We start from the raw sequence: 24,209 nt of genomic DNA, 5'->3' as shown, positions 1-24,209 counted from the left end.
TATTTGAATCTGAATTCTAGAGGAGTAGAAGTTTAAAGTAGCAGTAACTTGAAATACTCAAGTGTAGCACAAGTACCTCAACATTTTACTTAAGTGCAGTACTTGACTAAATTGATGTAGTCAGCTTCACCATTGCTCATACACGCAGTTGCCAGTTTATTAGGTACAAGTAGCTAAAACGAATGCAGTCTAATGCTGCAGTAAATCCTATTTCCATGAAGGTTGCAATGTTTTAGAAGATGTAACTTTGTATTAATTTATTTTTATTATTATTATCTTTTAATGAAAGGGGATTCTAGGATTTTTCCAACCCGTGAGGCTTGCTGTTTTTTTTTTTTTTGTTTTTTTGTCCCAACATTTTCTTTTTTTAACCAGTTTGTCAAAGTAACCAGTGCGCCCATAGGCCACTCCACCATCGGTGGGGATCCCTATTTGTCAACGTCATTTCCCTCGACCCATTACCACCATTACCACAGCCTCCTCCACTTCCCCGCTGCGGGATCAGCCTCCCGGAGTGTCAGGCCCGCTGCAAACACACACACACACACACACACGCACACACACACACACACACACACACACACACACACACACACACACACACACACACACACACACATAGTATAATGCGTGTCGAGGCAGAAGATACATGTTTTAGGGCCGATACACTCACAGAAACCCGCAGTAGTGTGAGGAGCAAGGAAGGCGCAGCGTGATCTGGACTCTTACCGCTAACCGGCGTTTCCGTCTTTCCAGATTTACCAAGAGCCGAAGAACGACGGCGAGTGCCTGAGCAACATAAAGGAGTTCCTCAAGGGCTGCACATCGTTCCGCGTCGAGGTAGGTACCTTCTCAGATTTGTTCATATCTTGTGTTCATACCACACCCGTCCGCACGTAATACCACCGAGATGTGCTGTTTAAAAGCGCACGTTTAAGAGGAGATCACCGATACAATAAACAATGGGTTCATGGAGCCTCCTGACAGAGGGAGGAGGAGGAGGGGACTACAAGCCGAGAACAATCACCCATCGGCCGGCTGGGAGAGATTCGCTTGCCCGTTCAGTGGCGATGCCTTTGTAACATTATGGCAACCTCAAGCAACTGTGAGTGCTTGATTGTAATTACATTGTAGCCTGATCACATGTCCTGTTTAGGTCTAGAAGCGGCTGGGTAGTGTTTTACGCTTTTTTTTTTTTTTTTTTTTTTTTTTTTTTTTTTTCTTTAAATTAATGCAGAGCTTTGTCCTCGGGCTCGTGCGTGGCTTTGTTGTCACAGTTGACACTAGCCCCTGTGTAAACATATTTGGTTAAGAACTCATTTCTAATATAGATAACCATGGTTATGTAAGTCGAGCTCGCTGGGATATAGTAATTACAGTCTAATTATTATAAGGTGTACAGTTGAAACATGTCCTCAGATCAAGTGCCTCACCCCTTGGGAGAGCTTCAGTGGATGGAAATGTTTGGTGTATGTTGTAGTTATGGCTGGGGTGGCAAATGGAGGACAGAGTGTTGTTTAAGGCTGTGTGTTGGCCAGTCCACAGAAAGGGTCATTGAACCACCCTAGTTTGACAATGCGACTCAGTGTTCCTCAGCCTACTGAGTCTGCAGCCACTGAGCAAGAGGCTGAGATTGGGTGAGACAGAGCGCTGCCATTATTAAGCGTGTGAGACATGCCCTTTAGTTACACTTTAGTTTACAGACAGCTGAAATGTCAGGGAAGTAAAGGACATCCTTCATTGGAAAAGTTTGTTTAAGCTCACTTACAGGGACGGGTTTGGTCAGCAATGGGCAATAATCTGCTGTTTTTATTGGTAATAAATAGTCCAAATATCATAAAGGCTCTTTTATGTCGTGCTGAATTATGCGGTCACTGGCGGAGACACTGTGTTAGGTCCTTGCGTGCAAGAGTGTGTTCAAATACATGTGACTTTGTTTTGTGTGAACTGGACACAGCAGGATTACAGTAGTTTGGGACATGGCAGTCCTCCCGCTCACCATCTGCAGAGCAAAGATGGACCATCTCCAGAGCCCAAAGCACTGCTGGCTCTGACCCCAGGTAGCTGTGGCTGCAGATTAAAGCAGTGGCCACTAACATGAGAAAGCCTGTCGGATGGACACTGTGCTTTTGCAGTCCTGACCTACCTCTTTTTTTTTAATGGAGCTAAGCCGGGTGTTTGGCTGAACATCAACAATGCCAGCCTGTCTCGACTGGATATTTCAACTGTATTAATCTCCTTTGGATCTAATTTGGCTATCTCATGCAGATTAGACACTCAAGACCATGCCTCACACTCAGGCAGCTGCTGGCACTGACCCTTAACCCCTAATGTCTTTGACCACAGGAAGTGATCATTAGGGTTCCCATGACCCCACGGCTCCCTCTGGATTTGAAACCTTACCCTGAGTCTACCCTGAGAGTAATCACAGATCCATCTTTCTGGACTAATGGGAGACGAATCTATTGCTTTCAAAAATATAGACAAGATAAGGCTGATGTGTTGTATAGCTATCGTAGTCGACGTATAGTGCTGTTTAAGCCATGAAATATATATTTTTATTGATTAACTGTTACAAATAGTAGAATAAAGAAAAACAAATAGAGGATGGTTGAAGACCATGAGGTCAAAGATCTGAATTTAAGCTTTAATTATTATTTTTTTATTTATTGATAGTTCAATCAGACATTTACAGATGTTTTTCAGACAATTTACACTTTACATAAAGATCTTCAGATGATGTCTATTTTAAGTATACACATATAGAGCAAGGAGAGACAAGAACAAATCTATATATAACTAGGGAGGGATCTATTCTCTACGGTACATTAATTGATTTGTGAAAATACAATCTGGTCTATGGGGTGTTACGTATGTAACCCATTTTTCCCAATATGACAAAAACTGTTCCAATTTGTAGTTCACAGATGCTCCATGATCTTCTCCATTTTGCAAAAGTCCATAGTAATGTCCATCCATAAATTCAGAGTGGGACTCTCTTGGGAAAACCATTTTCTTGTAAGAGTCTTTTACCGACCACCAGAAGTACATTTAATAGATATTTAGCTCTTTTTTTTGTCACTTTTTTAGGTAAATATCCAGAATACATGGTCTTACTTTCTAGGGGTATTTCACCTTTAAAATGTTTTGTAGGTCAGTGTGTAACCCTCTCTAATAGTCTTTGATAACAGGGCAATCCCCCCAAAATATTGTAATGGTTTGCATTTTGGTTTCCACATCCTCTCCAGCAAATTTTCCACCCGAACTCTCTCCATGTCTGCGAGCTGGTACACTACCATTGAAACTTCCATATTGTTGTTCATTCTTCCTCAGATATAGTTATTCCTCCCTCAATCTCCCATTTTGTTTTAATATAAGAAGTTAAATTGGTTTTGGTTAATCTCTATTGGTAGGGTCTGAAATAGATAAAGTAGTCTGGGCAGTATATTAGTCATTTAGGAAAGGGATTAAGTTCCATCTTGCTATGTCTTCTTTTTTGTTATTATTGGCAAATAGATATATTCTACAAGTTTGTAAGATCTTTTCTAATATTTAAAAAATGTTGCCATGCCAAGAGGTATTTATTTTCAATTTCTACTGGTGGGCTATAGTTATATGTGAGTAACTGTGTTTAACCAATGCTAAACTTATACCCTGGTAGTTTACCATACTGCTCATATGACTGCATCCATCAGTTTAGGTAAAGAATATGTTTGTTGCTTAGCTTTAATTTGAAGATGTTTACATCGATCTGATTTTAAGGCACCAAAAGTAAATTAAGTAAAGGCTGTTGAAGCAGCATGTGATACGTCTATTTTTGGTTGTAATCTAATCTGTTAATAATGTAGTGTCTGTCCTAGTATCCTTGTGTGCGCTGGAACTTTTTTTTTGTTGGTGTAAATATATAGGCATATTTATATTTATTTGCAACTCTTCTACAGTCAGTGGCTCTGCGACCCATAGACATCAGCAGCAGGCCTGTACTGCAGCTGTCCTCACCAGAGCTGTACCGATAAACTGTCCGGGTCGATGCATCCAATCAGATGTAATAGATTCTCAAATATCAATATTGGCCTTAAAAGTACAGTATCAGTTGGACGATAATGTTAATTTCTTGTTCGTCTATGTGTTTTTTGTCATCAGGAACTGAAGCACATGATCAGTTGAATTGGGGTCTGCTGACTTACTTAAATATGGATGGGTTAGGGTTAGGTTTAAGGCTTACTTAAAAAATAAGGATGTGAACACTCAGTTAACTTTAAAGTCAGTACTTTAACCCCATGGCTTTATGTCAATCCAGTGTCAGTCTAAATACATACTGTATGTATTCTTAACACCCTCATTGTAGACAGTTGTACCCATAAGCATTCATATTTCAACATAGTTTAGAATATTTAAGTAATCTCCTACTAAGGAGTCTAATATATTTTACCATATCTCATTAACTGTAGCATACATGGAGTAGTGGCTTGTAGTTTCCTGTGCAGGTAAACACTTCCATGACTCAATCATGGGAGCAGTTCAGCATGTCGTTACAACTTGCTGAGTCACAGAGGGGTGTTGCACTATTGTATCAGCCCGCTCTGAGGGATCATTACCTGAAAGATGCTTAGGCCTAACGGACTTGTCGAAGCATGTTGTGCACAAATGAAGGATTTACATCCTCCGTCATGTTTTAGAAGACCGGTTTCTAATTGAGAAATAGAGTATCTGTAAGAATGACTGAAGAAAAGTTAAGTACAAATACTGAACGTTACTTGCAGTTTCAGTCCCAGTGGAAGTATTGACGGGTGAGGAAGAGGATGCTTTCACATGAATGCTCCTCAAGGACAACGAGTCTTACAGTAGTTTGTGCACACACACACACACACACACACACACACACACACACACACACACACACACACACACACACACACACACACACACACACACGTATATACACACACACACATATACAAACACACTTTCGCAAACCCAGATTCACATATTCCCTAAGGACATATCTGCAATCAGAGCGGAAGATGAAAGAGACTCACATCTCACAGTCACTCAGCCTCAATATAACTGAAGTGAGAGTAACCAATCACATGAAGCCGTTATACAGGAAGATAGAGAATGACTACAGTCATCAACAGAGATACAATCACTGCCATTCATTATAACCCAGATGCTATTTAGGGTCCCACTGACGCTGACACTGTGTTACAGACCTTACACGTTTACTGCAATTAAAGGAGAAGGCTGGCATTCTACATTTTTGTCAACCAATCCCATTTAAAAAAAAAAAAAAAAAAAAAAGAAGGCCATCGATGCATTAGTCTGTATCTCAATACTCTGTGACTTCCCTACCCTGTCTGTGAAAACCATGCCCTGTTGTGTTATCATCATTACAAGTTTCCAACAACATCGGATTCGTAAAAAACTCTTAAGACTTTTCTGAAAGCTCCAATACATCCAACATGGCGCTTAATAATGCGGAAGTGGCTGAAAGCAAGCAAGCAGGGATGCCTTATGTCAGCCGCTGTCCATTGTTCAATGTGATTAAATGTAATAGAGTTAAAATAACTGTCACATTGTCAATATAAGTTACGAGTTGTCCATCTTGAGTTGCCTGATTAAGTCTTGATCGTGGGAATCTTTACTCCCTATACTTAACATGCCATATGACCTGAACACAACATATGCTGCAATCCCATTTGTCCCAAATGAATACGTAAAGAAATATATTGATTGATTTTTAAAAAGGCAAAGTAATTTGCTGAAACTGATGGCTACTGTGGTTTTAAGGAAACCAAACTCGACACAGAGCTGGGTATCATTTTGAGTTTTCTTGATAATAGAGCCGATGCAGTATTTAAGTTTGGGGCAGATGCCAGAATGACTCTTAACTTTGAGATGTATAAACATGTCTTTCTACAGATCATTTCTTTCCAACTGGAGCGTTTGTTGGGAACTATTTTCAGCTGTGGATGATTGAACATTTAGTGCACTAGGGAGCATTTTTGACACCAGGATGGTGTATGTGTGATTGACCTGTGATGAATAGCGTTGTCCATGTTCATCTTAATGAAATATGTCACCCGTTGTACATTACACTTGGTTTTGTTGCAAGTTCTCGTTCACTTGATTCTGGCCACTATGTTATTGGATAACAATATGTAAATTAGACCTATATGTCAGCCTTTTGCTTATTTTCATTGGATTTATTGGCAATAAGCAAAATACAGAATATAGCGTACCTTATCTTTTGATGCTCTTGTATAAAGGAACCTCTGCTTCCTTCAGTGTCTTTTGTAATGCACATAATTCAGCCAGTATGGTAGTACGCTGTAGACATTGTGTGATTGTAGCTGCTGCAGATATATCTGTGTCCGCTGAGCTTGTGCATTTCCCCCACTACTTCTGTCGCGGATAAGAAGAGTTATCGATTGACTGCTCAGTGCTTGCAGTGTGGCCGAGTGACGAAGCGGTCCTACTGTACAGGAATTAGCGATTAGCTTTAAAGGGGAAATGCTGGTGACTCTCTGGCTCATGTTCTTCTGCTCTCCCCCTCTCTGTCCTCTCTCACCCACAGCCATTTGAGGCCAGTGACCTGCTGCTAGGACTGAACTTCTCCAAGGTGCTGAGCAGTCTGGTTTCTCTGAATAAAGTGACTGCGGGTGAGTCAAAATAGGTACAATGTGTGTGAGTTACATGATACTATGGTTGTGTTTTTATGAAAGACAGGCGAGTAGTCATGAGTGTGTGGGAGCTGACTGCAGAAACCAGGTCTGGTGTATTTATATTTTTCTCTCTTTATCCAGATATCGGCGTGGGCAGTGACTCGGTGTGCGCCCGGCACTCTTCAGCGCATCGCATCAAGTCCTTTGAGTCGCTGTCCTCTCAGGCTTCACTGGCCCGGTCCTCCAAGCTGCTGCAGAACCAGTTTCGCAGTCTGGTAAGGTCAACACTCACTAACAGCAACGTTTAGGAATGCAATTGATCCGAATCACTGAAAAAAAATCACATTATAACAATTAGCACCTGTCAAATACAATGCAGTACAAAGCTACAGCCATGCAGTGAATACTGCCTTTGTAAAGCTTTTAATGTACAGTTTTTGATGAGACTGTGTGTTGATACCTCAAAGGTGCAGCAAGACTAATGTGGGAGTCATAGACAAACAAAATCAAAGTCTGTACATGTCAATATATTGTTTATAGGTTAGTTTAAACAATTTAGTATCATTTTTGTGTAATAAAATAAGCCCAGAATCATGCAAACGTTTGTTGAAGTGGCACCTTAGTTAACAATTTGAGACTTTTCTTTCTGTGTAAATAAACACAGAAAAGATGGGGCGAAAGAGAGGGATATGATTTTATATGCTGAGAGGACCCACCCAAAGTTGAAGTGGAGACTTTTCAATTATATGGTATGTTTGTTAACCACTATCAGAATGCCCACTTAAGGCATGCCTTTCCATGAAAGCTTTCTAAAGACACTGATGCAGCACCTTAAGCAGCCCTACTACAAATAAATAACAATAATTGGACATGAGATTGAAAATCATCAAAGAGTTATATAAATGCACATAACCAAGACGAACAAGATGCCTTAAACCAGTGTGTTCCTTCAAAATCAAATCCACATCTATATTAGTTGTTTATTCTATTTGTGATGATGTTCTTCCCACCTGCTGTCTGTCACAACTCAGTCAAGCCAACAATCAATCACAGGAAGCCAGTCAATCAAATCAAACGCGAGTTATAAATGGTCAAATCTACCAGAAAATAAAGCTTGAGTTACAATATAATAAAACTAGCTTCACATCTCTTTATACAGTATTTCATCTCATGAATGCTCCCGTCTGTTTCTGCTCACTTTTACTTTTGTCTCTCTCCCTCCTTGGTGACATCCCTCCCTTTTTCATCAGGACATGTCAGAAAACAGTGGACAGCAGCTGCTGGTGAGGGCGCGTTTCAACTTCCAGCAGAACAACGAGGATGAGCTCACCTTTGACAAGGGTGACATCATCGCCGTGATTCGCCAGGAGGACGGCGGCTGGTGGGAGGGGCTGCTCAATGGCAGGACTGGGTGGTTTCCTAGCAACTATGTCCGCGAGATCAAGGGCTCTGGTAGGTTCCTCGACCACCTCTGTAAGACATTTCAAGCTTAATACTGTTGTGTAGTGATTCATAACATTATATTCTATTTGTTTCAATCTCCCCTTCAAACTATATCAATTTAAATAGTCTTCCTCCCTTGCATGTGTCTGTGAATGATCACAGAGCAGCTTGAAATATTAAATAATTTTCTAAACAGGCGTTTTCACAACCAGTACACCACATCACAGTTGCTATTGTCATTGTCATTCCATCTGGCCTCACAACAGTAACGCAGCCCCACATCTGCTGCTTCTCAGACCTGCTGTCTGGTTTTTTTTCCCGCTCGTAAAACAGCGTTTATGTGCCATTCTGGCAAGAAGTGGCAGCTCTAAATCTGATCCTTTGTTTGAATGACATTTATTTATTCGCTTCAACAGTTTAATGATCATATTTGGTGAGTGTAAGACAAACAGTATAGAATACAATGAACAGTTCATGTGAAAAAACAATACAAAAAGCAAAACAGAATAGGGATAAGATTGGTGAACCAGGAGATAGTTTATGGTATATTAGCATTTAGAGAGCTTATTGCACATGGGATAAATGAATTGCTGAGATTAGGTGGAAAAGAGGACAAAACAGTGCTGCTGAAGCAATGTGTAATTTAACTGTTGTCAGTTTTTGGGAGGAGGGTTATCAGTTGTAAAATCCAAGATCTAAAATCCATTATTAATAGCTAAGATTTGATTGTAATCCCATATCAGCACTCATCCTCACGTTATTTGGGAATTAAACGTCGTGATACATTTATGATGTTAGACATAGCCTCATAGCCATAGGCCAAAATACTGCCAATTGGTCCACTTTTATACAATTTTGAATATTTCATACATACATTAACTAAGGCTTGGTTTTCGTTGAAAATGTTTGTTTTCATGTCTTATCAGACATAATGCAAATATGTCTAAGGTAGATGTATGTGCCCTAATTTATTTATTTTGTCTCTGGCTGCAGACAAACAAGTGTCCCCCAAGTCTGGCACTCTTAAGAGCCCACCTAAAGGCTTTGACACCTCTGCGATCAGCAAGACGTACTATAACTTGGTAAGGACACAACTCAACAGTTATTTGAAATCAATCTTATTTCTTACTTTTTTTCTTTCTCCACAAACATGTTGAAATTTAAGGATTCAGTCTCCGTTTTGAGTCCTTTAAGCGCCTGTTTATTTGTCTGTGCTTAAATCTATGCATTTTATTGTTTTTTATCGTTACATTCTCTTGCCTGAAGGTAATTACATGAAAATGTAGCTGGCCTCTTCAACACAGCTCTCTGAACAACTCATTGACATACTTTCTCACCTCTAAATGTCTTAAATGCTTTGTGAATGCCCTTGAAAATGTTCCTGCTTCTGAAAGCAGGTGGGGTTTGTAAGATTGTCATGAAAGTTTGCATAATAAGCAAAGTGAATTGGACCAAAGACACATTTACATGATAACATGTACGTGTTATAATGTTTTGTATGGATTTAAAACAAAAGAAAATTGTGAAATAATGAAATAAACTACAATGAAACTGTAAATCCTATAGAGATTGGGACATTTTTTTTAATGAAAACTGTTTTTTTCTGTTCCTATTGTAGGTGTTGCAAAACATTTTAGAAACAGAGACAGAATATTCCAAGGACCTTCAGAGCCTCCTGACAAACTACCTTCGCCCTCTTCAGAGCATTGACAAGTATGACTCATTTACACATAAAGCTTGCTGAAACCAGAACCAGGTTTTTCTAGTGTTATTGATGTACAACAGGAACCCTGGATCAATCAGATTCTATACACTACCCTAACAACAAATCTTGAGTTGGGTACCTGACTTTCTTTTGCATGTCACTGAATATGTATTTTGTGTTGTTTTTTTCCCCACCATGCTTTACCCATCGTGTCTTTCTCCTGCAGACTGAGCAGCTCAGACGTGGCTCTGATTCTGGGAAACCTTGAGGAGATCTGCACCTTCCAGCAGATGCTCGTCCAATCGCTGGAGGAGTGCACCAAGTAAGTCCCTCCCTACACACACAGCCTCACTGCAGCAGCAGCAGCCTCATTGTTGCATAATAAGCAGAGGGACATCTAGTGTTGGGCCGGATGTACTACAGGGATAGTGGATTAAACTATAGACTAAGGAATTTGTCATATATTGTGTCACTTTTGGTCTGAAGCACATACACACATTCCATATACTTCTGCTGTTGTCTTGTCTGTTTATAAGAATGTTTAAAGAAGGTCTTGTGTGACTTCTTTTCTTTTCTTCAGGCTTCCAGAGAGCCAGCAAAGGGTGGGAGGCTTCTTCCTCAACCTCATGCCACAGATGAAGGCTCTTTATGTTGGTTACTGCTCCAACCACCCATCTGCAGTTAGTCTGCTCACCCAGCACAGGTACGTCTGCACATCAACTACATATAGTTTAATTTGACAGGGATTTCAACGTGTTTCATGTTCACAGTTCACAAGGGAGAAGAAAAGGGGTTTTCATGTTACATACAGAGGGAAACAGACATTATAACAGCTTGTATTAGAAAAGGAAAATTGTTGTGGTTGTATTGTTGAAGTTTATTGTTTTAAAGTTGTAGCTACCTGCTGTTCGCTCTATTTTTAAGCTTTCATCGCTTGTCACTATGGACAAAAAGTACATACTCTGCAGGCAGCTTTTTCGTTATCAACACATTTGAATACAGCTGAAGAAGAGAAAATCAATAAATGTTTGTTTGCCGGTTAAGAGCAAATTACAGATAGAGGCCCACATGTTTAACCCAACTGGAAACATACGTGTGCAAAACCTACCAGTACCTGACATGCATGTAAGATTTTTACAGAAAGTGACCCAACCCAAAAGTAACCCAAGGACAGTTAGAAACAGTTTAAAAAAGGCCAGAGGATTATATTGACTTGACGTGACCCAACACTCACAAAAAGAGAAAGATAACAGCAACTCTGGCAGAAGCATGGTGCTCCACCAGTGAACAGGTAGCTGCATTGAAAAAGAACAGCAAAAGTAATATTTTCCTGCACTTTTCAGTCTACTTGAGTCTATTTCCTTCCACTGATCTATTGACACCTGCTGCAATACTACAGGACTCTGTTTCTGACCTGATTTAGACTGAATAATATTTTAACTTGGTGGTCCTGGTTACTTTTAAATTGAGAGGTCCTGTGAAGAACTCCCCCAGGGGGGGATACTCTACAACTCAACTGGTAGAGGTTGACCTGAGTCATGTAAACTTTCAGCCTCGACAGTGTATGTTTTATTTTTTCCACATGTTTGAAAAACATAATTTGACTCATATATAACAAGAAAGGCAGCACATGAGTGAGTTGTAACAAGTTGAATGCCAGTTAGCAACATGTGTCAGCTTTAATAAGAGGGCTGACGTTCAGGGTTTTCACAAATGTGTTTTATAGTATTAGTTATGACTTCTGGTGACTAGTAGTTCTCTTGAATACCTATGTTGAATACACTTATTGTAAGTCGCTTTGGATAAAAGCGTCTGCCAAATGACTGTAATGTAATGTAATGTAATAGCCAGTAAGAGAAAACTAAAGAGGCCCGTCTCTCAACGGTGTGTGTTTGTTGCAAACCCTGTGAAGTTACAGTTTGTAATGTTGACTAAAAACTCATTGTAGGTCATAAAGGTTACATGATAGATTAAATGAATAATTTATATTGTCTCCCTGTCTCTGTCTTTTCCGTCCTCCTGCAGTGAAGTGTTGGGGGAGTTTATGGAGGGGCGAGGTGCCGTCACTCCTGGGATTCTCACCCTGACCACAGGCCTCAGTAAACCCTTTATGAGACTCGACAAATACCCCAACTTACTCAAAGAGCTTGAGAGGCACATGGAGGTGTGTATCTAAACATCTATCTGGAGCATTTGTGTTATAATGTTTGGTAAACAACCAACATGTTTCTTTTGTTTTCTTCAGGAGAGTCATCCTGACCGGCCAGACATTCAGAAGTGCATGGCGTCTTTCAAAAATCTGTCTGTAAGATGATCTCACTTCCTCCCCTGTCAGATGTAGCATGTAACCAGACATAAAACCAGACTCAATAAATGAATTAATTGCAGGTCTTTAAGCATCTGTTTGTTTCCGCTGCATCAGGCTCAGTGCCAGGAGGTGCGGAAGCGTAAGGAGCTGGAGCTGCAGATCCTCACAGAGTCCATCCGGCTGTGGGAGGGGGATGACATCAAGACCCTTGGCTCTGTGCTCTACATGAGCCAGGTCCTAGTCCAGAGTCCTGGTTCAGAGGTACCAACAACATCCAAAAATAGCGTCTACTCTAAATTCTGCCAAATCTGTTAATCTGCTATGTTGATAGAATGCACACTGCTGACTTACGCTGTGAATGTCACTATAAATGTAAGTGTTTTTATGTCAATTTAGTTACTACCATCAGTTTTTATTACACTGTAGCACATTTGGGTTAAACACTTACTTATCATCATAAATATTATTTATTTGTGGAAAATTACATCAAATGTATGTTTATCAAACAAGAATGTTTAATATGAATGTAACAAACTTTTGGCCACTAAGCACATCAGTCATTTTAAGTTAAGAAAAGTAATGCAACAACATATGTCAGAAATAACTGCTATAGTTTGGTAAGAATCCTTTTAACATATCAACAAAATCACGAAATACATCTTAGCTTCATATACAGTTAACCACTGCTTTGATAAGCTTAACAAAGAAAAATCCTTAATGGCAGGGATCAAACCAGAAATCATAAGTCAATCATGCTTGTTACTTGAACTTCTGGATCATCATCATCTTTCAGCTTTCATTAAACTCTCACAGTGATAATTTATTTGTAATAGATTTACTCTCAGTTAGAGCTATCTGTGACTGAGAAGAGCAAAGTTAATATTTTAATTGTGGCATCTTAAGTGGACAGAAACATTAATAGCGTAAAAAGCACTTTCCAGTTTGAATGCACTAATCGTAAGTAGTTTTTGGACAAAAGCATCTGCCAAATGTATGAAATTAAATTTAATGATAATGTCCTAAATTACTCCACAAGACTATGGACTGGAGCGCACCTCTCTTTAAAAGATTCATCAAAAGTGACATTTCCAGACACTTCTTCTTTGTGATTCAATAGTACCTCCACTAAACTAAAAAGATTTATATTCTTATGAATAATGTAATGTAATTTGCTTAACACAAGAGCTTTTTCAGTTACTGCATGAATTGTTAAAGGTGAGCTGGTTCATGGCAAAGATTCCCAATAATGAATGATGTTGAAACTGAAGGCAACGCTACAAAAATACATTTGTAATATTTAACAATATTCTACCAAACATAGAGTCTGTACATTTTTTCTTTGCTACTACTGCCTACACAAGGACATTTTATGGTTTGTCAGTATATCGGAATAATAGCTGTATAACTTTATTACTTACTCTATTACTGTTGAAGCTAACTTTCTCTGATGAGTAGAAAACAAAAGAAAGAGCGTTTAAGAGTTGATTAAACTAGCTTGAGAGCCTCTTGAGAAGATGTGAAGGAAATAAATGTGGGTGTTCTAAAATCCATGTGTTTGTAAGTAGAATGCGTAATGCATCAACGGCCCGGGGTTTGCTAAGGTGCACTTTGTGGAAAACAAGTTCGTAATAACGCGTGATAGGTTGTAAAACTCCTGCAACTTGACAACTGAGAAGCCAACAGCTGATACCCTCTCACCAGACAAGTCACACTCAGGCAGTCATAAATGGTTTTATCTCGTCTTGAAACTTTCATCTGAACTGCCATTGTTGCATTCACACTCGCGTCTTTCTCATTTTTATTTGTCAGGAGAAGAGTGAGCGTTACCTAATGCTCTTCCCTCACGTCCTCCTCCTGTTGTCTGCAAGCCCCAGAATGAGTGGCTTCATATTCCAGGTCAGTCTCTACTGAATCTCCTCAAGGGGATGATAAAATATGTATCTATCTATCTTGTTTTTAACATTGAAATAGTAGATGAAAGGGTAATTTCTCTGTTACATCTTGATTCTTATGTGATGATTTCCTTCTTCAGGGTAAATTGCCCCTGGCCAGCATGACAGTGACCAAACTAGAAGACTGTGAAGCACATAAAAACGCCTTTGAGCTCAACGGTAAGACTACATGAGATGATCATAGGGTGTAACTTCATTAAACATAACACCTTGTAAATTGATTGTCTCCATCCCTGCAGGTACAATGTTTGACCGTCTTCAGGCGGTGTGCACCAACCAACAGGACCTTCAGGACTGGGTGGAGCACCTGACCAGACAGATCAAACACACTACATCCACAGGACCCAGCCACAAACCACTCACTGTTCCCTGCCACACGGTCAGCAGCAAAATGATTACATACCCACATATAGATGTTTTCTTTCTGTTCATTTTTACCCTATGTTGTGTGAACACTGTGATTATATATGTTGATTACTCACAGATTTTTATCAGCCATCGCGGCCTGGCTCACATAATGCCCAGCAATCATCTAAAATTACTGTACAGCCCTGTGTGAAGTGGCTTATTTCTCTCACTAGAATGGCTGTATTGGACAATTGCATTTAATGAATTGAATATGAATACGTAGTAATCAACATTCAGCTTTATCCCTTGTATAAACAATCAGCAATAATGATCATGTTATTTACAATAGGCCATTTGAATGTAGGTGGCTGCATTATGGCACAAGGTAACTGTCTGAAAAATTATTAAAAATCTATCTGAGGGACTTCAGTTAAGTGGAATGTAATGTTCTTGTATGATTTAGGCTTATTGCAGTTTTTCTGAATCCCTTTGGCTAACAGTATTAACATTATCTTAACTGTTTGTGATATCGTCACAACTGTTTCATGGGACATCACAACTGTATTGTATGTCTGCAAAATGTACTAACTCACCCAAAACAATTTATTCATACTTCAAAACTTAAAGGCTCATTATGTGAGCCGTAATGTTCAATAAATGTTGATGTTTTTTCATCAAGAATGTCAGTTTAACTAGCTGAAGGCTTATTAGTATCGCCCTGAGCTTCTTATATTACGATTTCAACAGAAGGAAAACAAAGGTAAAATCAATACTGTACAAACTGTAGCACACAGATACGCACATTTGTACGAATGCAGTAAATATATTTGTGTTGCAATGTGTTAAATGTACTGTAGGAAAAAAAAATCTGCTTTGATCTTTCATGTAAAGTCATAAGACAGTGTACAGAAAAAAACACCCCGCGAAAATAAATTGCACGTGATGGCTCAAACAATGAAATTATGTTTTGAAGAGCAAGACAATTTCCCTGAAAATCAACTCATCAGTTTTAATCAGGTGGAAGTGGTTACTGTGCAAATCGGGGAGAATTGTACTTACTCCTTTGCGCACATGTGCCAAAGCACATGCTGTTTGCTTGATTTGAATTAGATATTAAAATCTGTTGTGAACAACAAACAAATTGTTCTTAGATTTTTTTTATTCCTCAGCTCCCATCTCACCCTCTCACCCCGTCCCGGCATTCTGAGGGGAGGGGCATGACAGTGGCTCCCACCTACCACACCCTGCCTCACCCCTCCTCCCACGGAACGTCTCACAGCACCATGATGTGGGGTCCACTGGAACCACCAAACACCCCCAAACCCTGGAGCCTGAGCTGCTTGCGGCCTGCACCCCCATTACGACCCTCTGCCGCCCTCTGCTACAAGGAGGTGAGGAGCCGTGTTATTATGTAGTTGAGACTTCTTTATGTGTTCTTATGTTAATCGTAATACAATTGTCTTATTTCTGTCTTTTTTCAGGATCTTAGTAAAAGTCCTAAGAGTGTGAAGAAACTCCTTCCAAAGCGCAAGCCTGAGAGGAAACAGTCTGAGGAGGAATTTGCCTTGAGGAAGAGTATGTTCAAAATCTTTCCTCTTTATGTCCGGAGTTTGTGTTCAACTCAACAAAAACCACAAATGTATCTGTTTGTTTCATATCAAAAGAACACTTTCAGTAAATAACTTATTCACATTCTTACAGAGAGTTAGAGTTGAGAAAACCATTAACACTGATATGTATATGTCAGCCCAGAGACTGTTAGCCTAGCTCAGCTGAGCAGGGGGAAACGGCTACCAGGCTCCTACAACTCCCAGGAAAAACACATATTTTAGCTTTTTGCATTTCTGTTGGTGTATGTATAAAAAATGAGATATAACATGTTAATTAGTGTGCTTTAATGACACTGGTAGGCATTTATTTATTTCCTTCTGCCGGGCTAGCTGTTTCCCGTGTGTGTTTTTACTAAGCTAAGCTAAACTAATCTAATCTAATCATCTGCTCAGTCCAATACCATTCTTAACAGACAGGTATGAGAGTGTTATTGATCTTCTCATCTCACCCTCGGAAAGAAATATAAGAACCAAACATCCTAAAAAGTCAAACTATTTTTTTAAATGTTTGCAGACAAAGTTATTTGTGCTTACTTTAGGAGGGAAACTAGGGAATTGAAGGAGCATGAGCATGTAAATTGATTATTTCCCCTTCACCTTCTCTTTCTCAGGTACAGCTGCTCTAGAAGAAGATGCCCAGATCCTAAAAGTTATTGAGGCGTACTGCACCAGCGCTAAAACCAGGCAGACTCTTAACTCCAGTAAGAAAACAACACATCTTACTTCCATAGAGTATGTGCATGCACAAAAGAAGATAGGTTCATAGGGGCCCTAGCAGTCTTTGTTACTGCTCTACTCTCTCTTAATGGCTTTCTTTAACCCTGGTATTCTGAACTGATCTTTCTAACAGTATCTTCTCCTTCTTTCTGTCTGTCTCTCCTCCACTCCTCCCTTTTTGGCATTGATCTGCTTTACCTGGAGTTCATTCTTTTTCTCATACATTTTTGTTTTCTCCATATTGTACGATTACTTTCTCCCATCCTGCATCTCTCATTTTTTTTTATTTAATTTTTTTATGATTAATCATTCGTTGCGTGCCGCATATGCTACCTCCTCCTTCTGCACCACCATTCCTCTTTTTCGTCTACCATTCCCTCCCTCTACATCCGCAACGTCACCGCCAATCTTCACCCGGCTCCGACCAGCCTGGCAAGGCACTGACCTGATGCACAACCACGTGCTGGCCGACGTGGACCGGTCCTGTATGGACTCCCCGGGCCGCCGTAGCAGCGTGTCAAGGCCAGAGTTGTCCTCTGACCTCTCGGAGGACTCTGACTATGACTCCATCTGGACCACCCACAGTTACAGGATGGGTTCGGTGCCGCGTAAGAGCTGCATCTCTCACCAGAACTAAAGAACGTACAGTGCTGCCACGCTCTACTGTAATGTAACGTACAGCGTGCTTACCTCTTTTACCGTCAATGTATTGAAAGAAACTTGATTTTTTTTAATTTATCTATTTATTTTCTATTATATATTTGTTAATTCTTTTGTTAACTTATTTGGTTTATTTTTAGATTGTTTGTTTTTAAGATGTTTTAAGCATCTCCCTGTTGCCTTTGCCACTTTCCCTTTTATGTGCCTCCTCTCTTTGTGTAGTTGTCATGCAGTAAGTGTTTGGTAATTCTTGTTAATTTATCTTGAATGTGACCACTCCCCTTGTTTGACCTTAAATGTGGCGGACTCTCAGCAGGGAGTAGAGGGGTGTTGGAGTAGAATATAGGGGGAGGGATAACTAATGGAGGGAGAGATGGGGACAGCTTTTCCTGTCTGATATTCAGATGTAATTCAGGAATGACGAGTGTATTCTATTTACCATGTACTACTTCTCTCCAGTATGTGTTTCTAGAGTATGTATGCTCAAACATAGCACAGATGCCATACACGCACGCACAGGTTCAGGCACACATGCCCCTGCTGCCTGATTAATATAGCGGCATGCAAATGAAATATCCAAATTCTTAATAACATTGTTGTTTTCATAATTTTGTATCTTTATTCATGTTACTAAGCAGGTTTAGATTTAACGTACCACATGACCAAAAGCTACTAAATAATAAAAATTCTTCACAAAATGTTAAAGTTTTGAAAGGATAAGAGCTAGTGGACTAAGAATGGTGAATTTAAAGGGTCAGTATATCAAAAACAAAGATATACTTTCACTCTTATCTATAGTTGTATCCAGCCATTCATATAGTTTCATATGCCCATTTTCAGATTTATTCGACTCTGATACATTCAAAGTGAATAGAATTTAGTTTGTGGTGCTCCCAGCTTTGGAAATGGTATTTACACACCATTGTGTCTTTCCAGAATCAGTGTCCACATTATTCTGGATAATCCAAAAATCTCACTGTCAACAGTTTAATTCAAACTAGTTCCTACTGAGGAAATTATCACTACCAAACTGTTAACAGCTTTACCAACACGTCCTTTTGGAAGTATATTTTTTCTATCTTGTGAGCACCACAAACTAAATCCCTTGTAATGGTGTGGAAGCAGATATCCCAGTCTGTAACCTGGACTACTTTGTGTGTCACAGAATGAGAAAGTTTTTTGCTTAGATTTTTGGCAAACTGACCCTTTAAGTCACTCATTTAGATATTTTACTGTATTGTGTAGTCTCTAAAGTATCATTCTTAAAAGCCTGATCTTCCATCCAGTAATGTTGCTGTCTGTCAGTGGTTCTACAGGGTTGCATTTATATTTAGTTTGAAACCTCAAATTAGTGTGTCAACAAAATAAAAAGATTAATTTAAACCAGGCCTAGCATACCAGCCTGACACAAAAAAAACTGTTAACTACTTTATAAACTACTGTTAACTCAGCTACAGTCCTGTAATACAAATCAAATGCCTTTGTTTAATGTCTCCTACTAGTTAAAGGAATAGTTTGATATTTTGGAAATATGCTTATACGCTTTCTTTCTGATGGTTTGTTGAGAAGATCAGCACCACCTACACATCTGTCCATTTAAAACACAGCTAAGCCAGGTGCAGGTTAACGTAGCACAGTATTTAGAGTGGAAACGGCAAACAGCTAGCCTGGAACTGAGATAAATAAGAACGAAATGTAGATAATTATGAAATAAGTAAAAGTGGTTAATGAGACCAGGCTATTATACAGTGCGTATAATAGTTAATATATGTAAAGTCTATCAATATAGATATACATACAAGATATAACCTGTTAATCAGTGAGCTTTAGAGTTCCCCGTACAGGATATATATTGTTTTGACCTTTGGACATGGCTAGGCTAGCTGGTTCCCCATTCTAGTCCTAATGCGTAGAACAACAAACATGAGATTGATATTTATTTTTGTCTTACTAATGGAAATAAAGCAAATGAGTGTAATCTAATTTCATGTTTCAATCTTATTGTTATGTACCAAGAGAACCGTAAACAACTAATTACCTAAAATTTGCCAAGTTCCTCTGCTTCTAGTCCTTACGCTAAGCTAAGCTAACCTAACCACATCAACTGCTAGCTCTAGCTTTATATTTACTGTACATACATGAGAGGGGTATCAATCTTCTCATCAAACTCGAAGCAAAAAGCAAATACACCTATTTCCCAAAATGTTGAACTGTTGTAGATTTTACTAGACTCTGACGATTTGACCAGGTTAGCTTAATGTGACCACAAACATCCCTTGTGTCACAACACAACTTGCACCTATGCTGCGACCTCATAAGCCAGACATGCCTTAGTGTTGTCTGGCTTGTGAGGTTTACCCTGCTATCTCTCGCATTAATGACTATTTTTATGAAGAAGTATTTTTCCAGTGTTGGTATTAAAAGTACAGGTTGGCATCCACTTACAGAAAAGTCTATCTCCTATTACAGCAAGCAATGTGGGTGACATATGGAATATATATTGGTCCATGTTACAGAACTATTTACTGTTTCTGTAATGATTCCTTTATTGTATTCTTTATTTTGTTTACAGGCGTTTCTTTTTTTAATTTTCATTCTTTTTCTGTATGTCAATGTTTACGAAATGATCCCTGGAAGAATCATTTATTTTCTTTTTTTACAAATGTATTGCTCTGTATCAAAGTTTACACTGAAAATTATAACATGAAGTGTTCGAATTATTTTGCACAATCATGTAACGGGCCAGTGGGGGTGGGGGATAGAATCTGTTAAAATCTGTACTTTTTGTCGTCTACCTAGAGTGTGTATGATATAGTCCTAAAGGTAGACTTTGAGTATTCAGTGTTACTGTAAAGTAAATGCTCATTCGTAGTGTAAATGCTCACCTTTGGTGTTCTGAAAGCATTAAGGGTAAAAAAAAGAAAAGAAACAAGAGACTGTGATTATAAAGGAACATTTCTATGTGAGCTACTCATTCAATCTCAGAATACTGTCAGAGTGGACTTAAAATATAAGAGCACATAGTCTCCCTTTCTGTAAATACAAGTTGTCATGGAGCGAGAAAATAAAGTCCATTCTACCTTCTATGAGTATTTGAGCTAAGAATATCACTGTCCTTATATCATGTGCTATACTTTGTGACAGGTGTATTCTGTGGTTTTAAGAAGTCAAAAAGGCAGGGTGTAAAGAGACCAACTGTCTATGACCAACAGTGTCCTCTGTGTGCTCTAATGCTGTATTCAGTTCACACATGTGACCATGTCTTATCTGCAAACAGCGCCTTCAGTGTATTTGTTCTACTCTGCTGAAGTGTTCAAGTCCCAAAAAACGCTGTATTATGAGTTTTGAATAAATCTGTCATTTGATAGACGCTGACATTCTGGTGATTTGTGCGAACAGATAGATTTGTGTATGTTGTTTTTGTTGCCAGAAAGCTCCGCAGCCTCTCATTTCCTTTTCACTTTTGTCTGGCTTTTGTCTGATGTCTCATCTATGCATGACTAACACACTACTACTACCAATTTGGGTGTGTGCATGGTTCTCTTTGATGCTGACTGTAACTCGTTCCAATAAGGATGTTCTGTACTTACTCATCTTACTACAAGGAGACGAAGCACAGTACCGATTATTGAGTGCTTTTTTGTTTTGAAACAGGAGGGCAAAGGGAATCAGGGCTGCATGTGATCATCCCCGGTGAGAGGAAAATTCTGGTGGAGGATCCCCGTCGCAATGGACAAAGTAGTGTAGAAGAAAAGTAAGATAATAGAAAAATCTCTTTCTAACGCTTCACATTTCAAATTCACGTTCTTAACATGTTGTAAAACCCAAAGCCAATTTGTTCAAACTGAAGAAGGGGTCACAAATTTACAACTTAATGTTTTAAAAAGGCTCTGTAATTTTCAAAATCAGCCAGGCACTGTATATTTTTGAAAACATTACTTAAACAGGAGTAGATAGTGCATTTGTTTGGGACTATTTTCGTACACCCATTCATTTTTGAGTACTTTCACACAGAATTCTCATAAAGACAAACACATTTTTTCCCGGGAGGTGGGTCATTTTTCAGAGCTTTCGCGACGTGAATTAAGGCATTAGCCAAACATGCTGTGTGGAACAGACTAATTCAATATGTGCAATATAGTGTATCCGAGGGTTATGAGTTGAGCCTCTGCTTAAAAGGATTATAAAACAACATGGAGGCTCTGCAGTCCGAACCAAGACGCCAAACTTCATTCAGCTTTTCAACCTCGACAAAGGCATCACTTACTAGATCTAATCCTTCCGTTCTTATGACATATGTTTACCAAAGAGCACTTAAACATTAATTAGAGCTTCTCTTTAAAAATAAATCAATAAAATAGTATATAGTAGCTTAGGCTATACAACAGTTTACCTCAGACACACTGCCAGACGCTGCTCTGGGTCAATAGGTCTCCGGTAGTTGGTCCATTTCATATCATCTTCACCATTAAAAAATAGAATATCACCAGACTATCCTTTTAGTTTTATGTATTGATTAACCAACTGCTTTTGTTTTATGATATTTCGCTGAGCAAAAGGATACGCTTTCATCAATTCAAGTAACTCTTAAAGCAACACTCACATGCCCATATGTGCAATGAGACAGATTTGGTTGATGTAATTGTCCTCTTGTCCATACTGGTTGGGAAGTAATCCATTCCTAATGTGAGTCAAATGTAAGAGACGGGGGACAAAATCCACAGCCTTTGTTCTGTGAGAGCCGTTTTAAGATGGACTTGAAAAGTATGAACCTATTCTTTAATAACCAGCCTTGTGGGCATCACCAATGTGCTGACTTGTATATTTTTATCATCTTAAAGGAGCCTAGTGGACGTGGTGTACGCCCTGAGGGACGAGGTTCAGGAGCTGAAACAGGTAAATGTTTATAAATGGGATGTTTAATGAAGGAGCATTATGGTGTGATCCATCTATTATATGACTCAGTTTAAAGTAGCTGTAATGGTGAAGAGTAGGCAGAATGTTTTTAGTATTTGAATGCATTTGGAGCGATCTCTTTGGTGAAATGATTGTTTTTCTGTTCTCTGGCACATTTATAGTTTCAAACATGAATGTGTTTCTCATTATTTGTGCTAATGACATGACTGATAAGACTATTTTACCACACAGGATACTAAGAAAATGAAGAGGTCACTGGAGGAGGAGCAGAGAGCACGGAAGGATCTGGAAAAAGTTGTGAAGAGGGTGTTAAAGAGCATGAATGACCCAACGTGGGATGAGACAAACCTCTGAGGATCTTGTGCACAATCTCCATCTGAAGCTTGGAAAAAGAGAAAAGAAAGAGCATGAACATGTTTGAGTTTGCTTAGTGTGTATGTGAGTGTGTGTGAGAGAGAAAGTGAAGTGCACACAATCACACACATAATTTAAGGTTGGTTGTGAGTGAGAGGACAAGTGAATCTGTAAGCAGGTAATTGTGAGCTTGTTTGAGATGGATGTGTGGGTTTACCTTCTGAGGAGCGTTGGTACCGCCCCTCAGGTGAAAGGCAAGAGCCGCTGCAATGTGATGCTGAAAGCGATCGACCATCTACCACCACGGTAACATTCCAACAACAACGAAGATGGTGAGGAGGTTACAGACTTAACCCTGAGAATGTCCATCACTTCATCATCCATCTTCAGAGTCTTTGGCAGTGTTCACTGTGGCTGGAAGACGAAGTGGAGAGAAGGCCTCTCCTTCTGTCTACAATCATTTAACGGTCCGCTGTCCAATGGTGCATATATGGTACTTTAATGGTGATAATGGTCACAAAGGCCTTGGACAAGTCTGAACTTGAACCATACCATTTCATAACCTCTCTTATTTTATTTAATTTTGTATGAGTTGATTTTGGTTCCGTCTTTTCCTGAGACAGGTTTTAGCCTGCTGTTTTGAGGAAGTGAATATTGTGGCAGGAAACTCTTCTTTTCAGTCTGTTTTTATTTCATTTTTTGACATTTCTTTTCATCTTTTTTTTTTCACCACTTTGCGGTTTGACTTTCTTCCTATGGATCCTAAGAAATTGTACAGATATTGACGTTGTACTGTATAATGTAAATACTGCTAAAAGATGAGCCTTTGTCCTTTGGGAGAAATAAACGTGTTCTTAAAAGAATGACTTTGAGGTGATGGTAAATCTGCTCCAACAAAACAAAGGAGCAAGGAAACTCTGCTCTCTTAGTCTCTCAGACAAAATACACACTCACTCAAAAGCACCATGGCTGGATTAACAACTCTGCAAAGTAGGTAACTTCCCTCGGGCCTCAGAACCCCAAATGCCCAATCAAATCCCAGTTCCACTATGTTTTATTTTTCTCCTGTGGATCTAAAGAACTTGTGTTCAATCAAACTAATGGACACACCAACACCCAGAAAAACCAAAGACCAGTCCACGCAAACTAGATGGCTTAGTCCAGTGGTTCCAAAGCCTTTTGGTTTGTTGCCCTTTAAAAATATAAACCAAAACACATTTTTTATCAGATTGTTTCCTTCCTTTAGGATCTCATCATCATCTTGTGACCTCTCAGATATACCCTGGGTCCCATTTGGGGGGTCTCGATTCCTAGGTGTGAAAGCATGTGGAAAGTATTGAGTGTAATGAGTAATATCAGTGATAGATATTTAAGTCCCACCTCAGAGTTGGTTATACATGCTTCTGAAAAGTATTGATCCCATTGTATTCCTTTCTGATATGCCTATATTGTATTTACATTACTAAATCACTGTGAAAATATATTTTTCCATCTTTTATGGACACTGTTCAAATGAAAAAAAGACTGCTG

The 24,209-nt window shown here is 39.2% G+C and overlaps 1 protein-coding gene across 2 annotated transcripts; it reads left to right on the top strand.

Moving 5' to 3' along the window:
- The first annotated feature begins 740 nt into the window (after positions 1-740).
- arhgef7a (Rho guanine nucleotide exchange factor (GEF) 7a) lies at positions 741-23,496 on the top strand. Of its 2 annotated transcripts, XM_054614729.1 has the most exons (21): positions 741-840; positions 6,578-6,662; positions 6,807-6,940; positions 7,916-8,117; positions 9,102-9,190; positions 9,727-9,821; positions 10,040-10,135; positions 10,394-10,516; positions 11,839-11,977; positions 12,059-12,118; positions 12,236-12,382; positions 13,931-14,017; positions 14,154-14,232; positions 14,313-14,452; positions 15,591-15,812; positions 15,903-15,996; positions 16,643-16,732; positions 17,177-17,356; positions 21,063-21,162; positions 22,250-22,304; positions 22,557-23,496. In XM_054614729.1, exons 4-21 carry the CDS (start codon positions 7,919-7,921, stop codon positions 22,677-22,679), a joined length of 2,118 nt encoding a protein of 705 aa, XP_054470704.1. In that variant the 5' UTR covers positions 741-840; positions 6,578-6,662; positions 6,807-6,940; positions 7,916-7,918; the 3' UTR covers positions 22,680-23,496. The 2 variants fall into 2 exon arrangements, with proteins under 2 accessions (XP_054470704.1, XP_054470703.1); XM_054614728.1 differs by lacking the exon at positions 17,177-17,356.
- The last annotated feature ends 713 nt before the right edge of the window (positions 23,497-24,209 follow it).

The sequence above is a fragment of the Anoplopoma fimbria genome, chromosome 16, assembly GCF_027596085.1.
Source record: "Anoplopoma fimbria isolate UVic2021 breed Golden Eagle Sablefish chromosome 16, Afim_UVic_2022, whole genome shotgun sequence".
Taxonomy (NCBI): domain Eukaryota; kingdom Metazoa; phylum Chordata; class Actinopteri; order Perciformes; family Anoplopomatidae; genus Anoplopoma; species Anoplopoma fimbria.
Note: the sequence above shows the minus strand (reverse complement) of the source record. Positions and strands in the feature narration are given on the sequence as shown.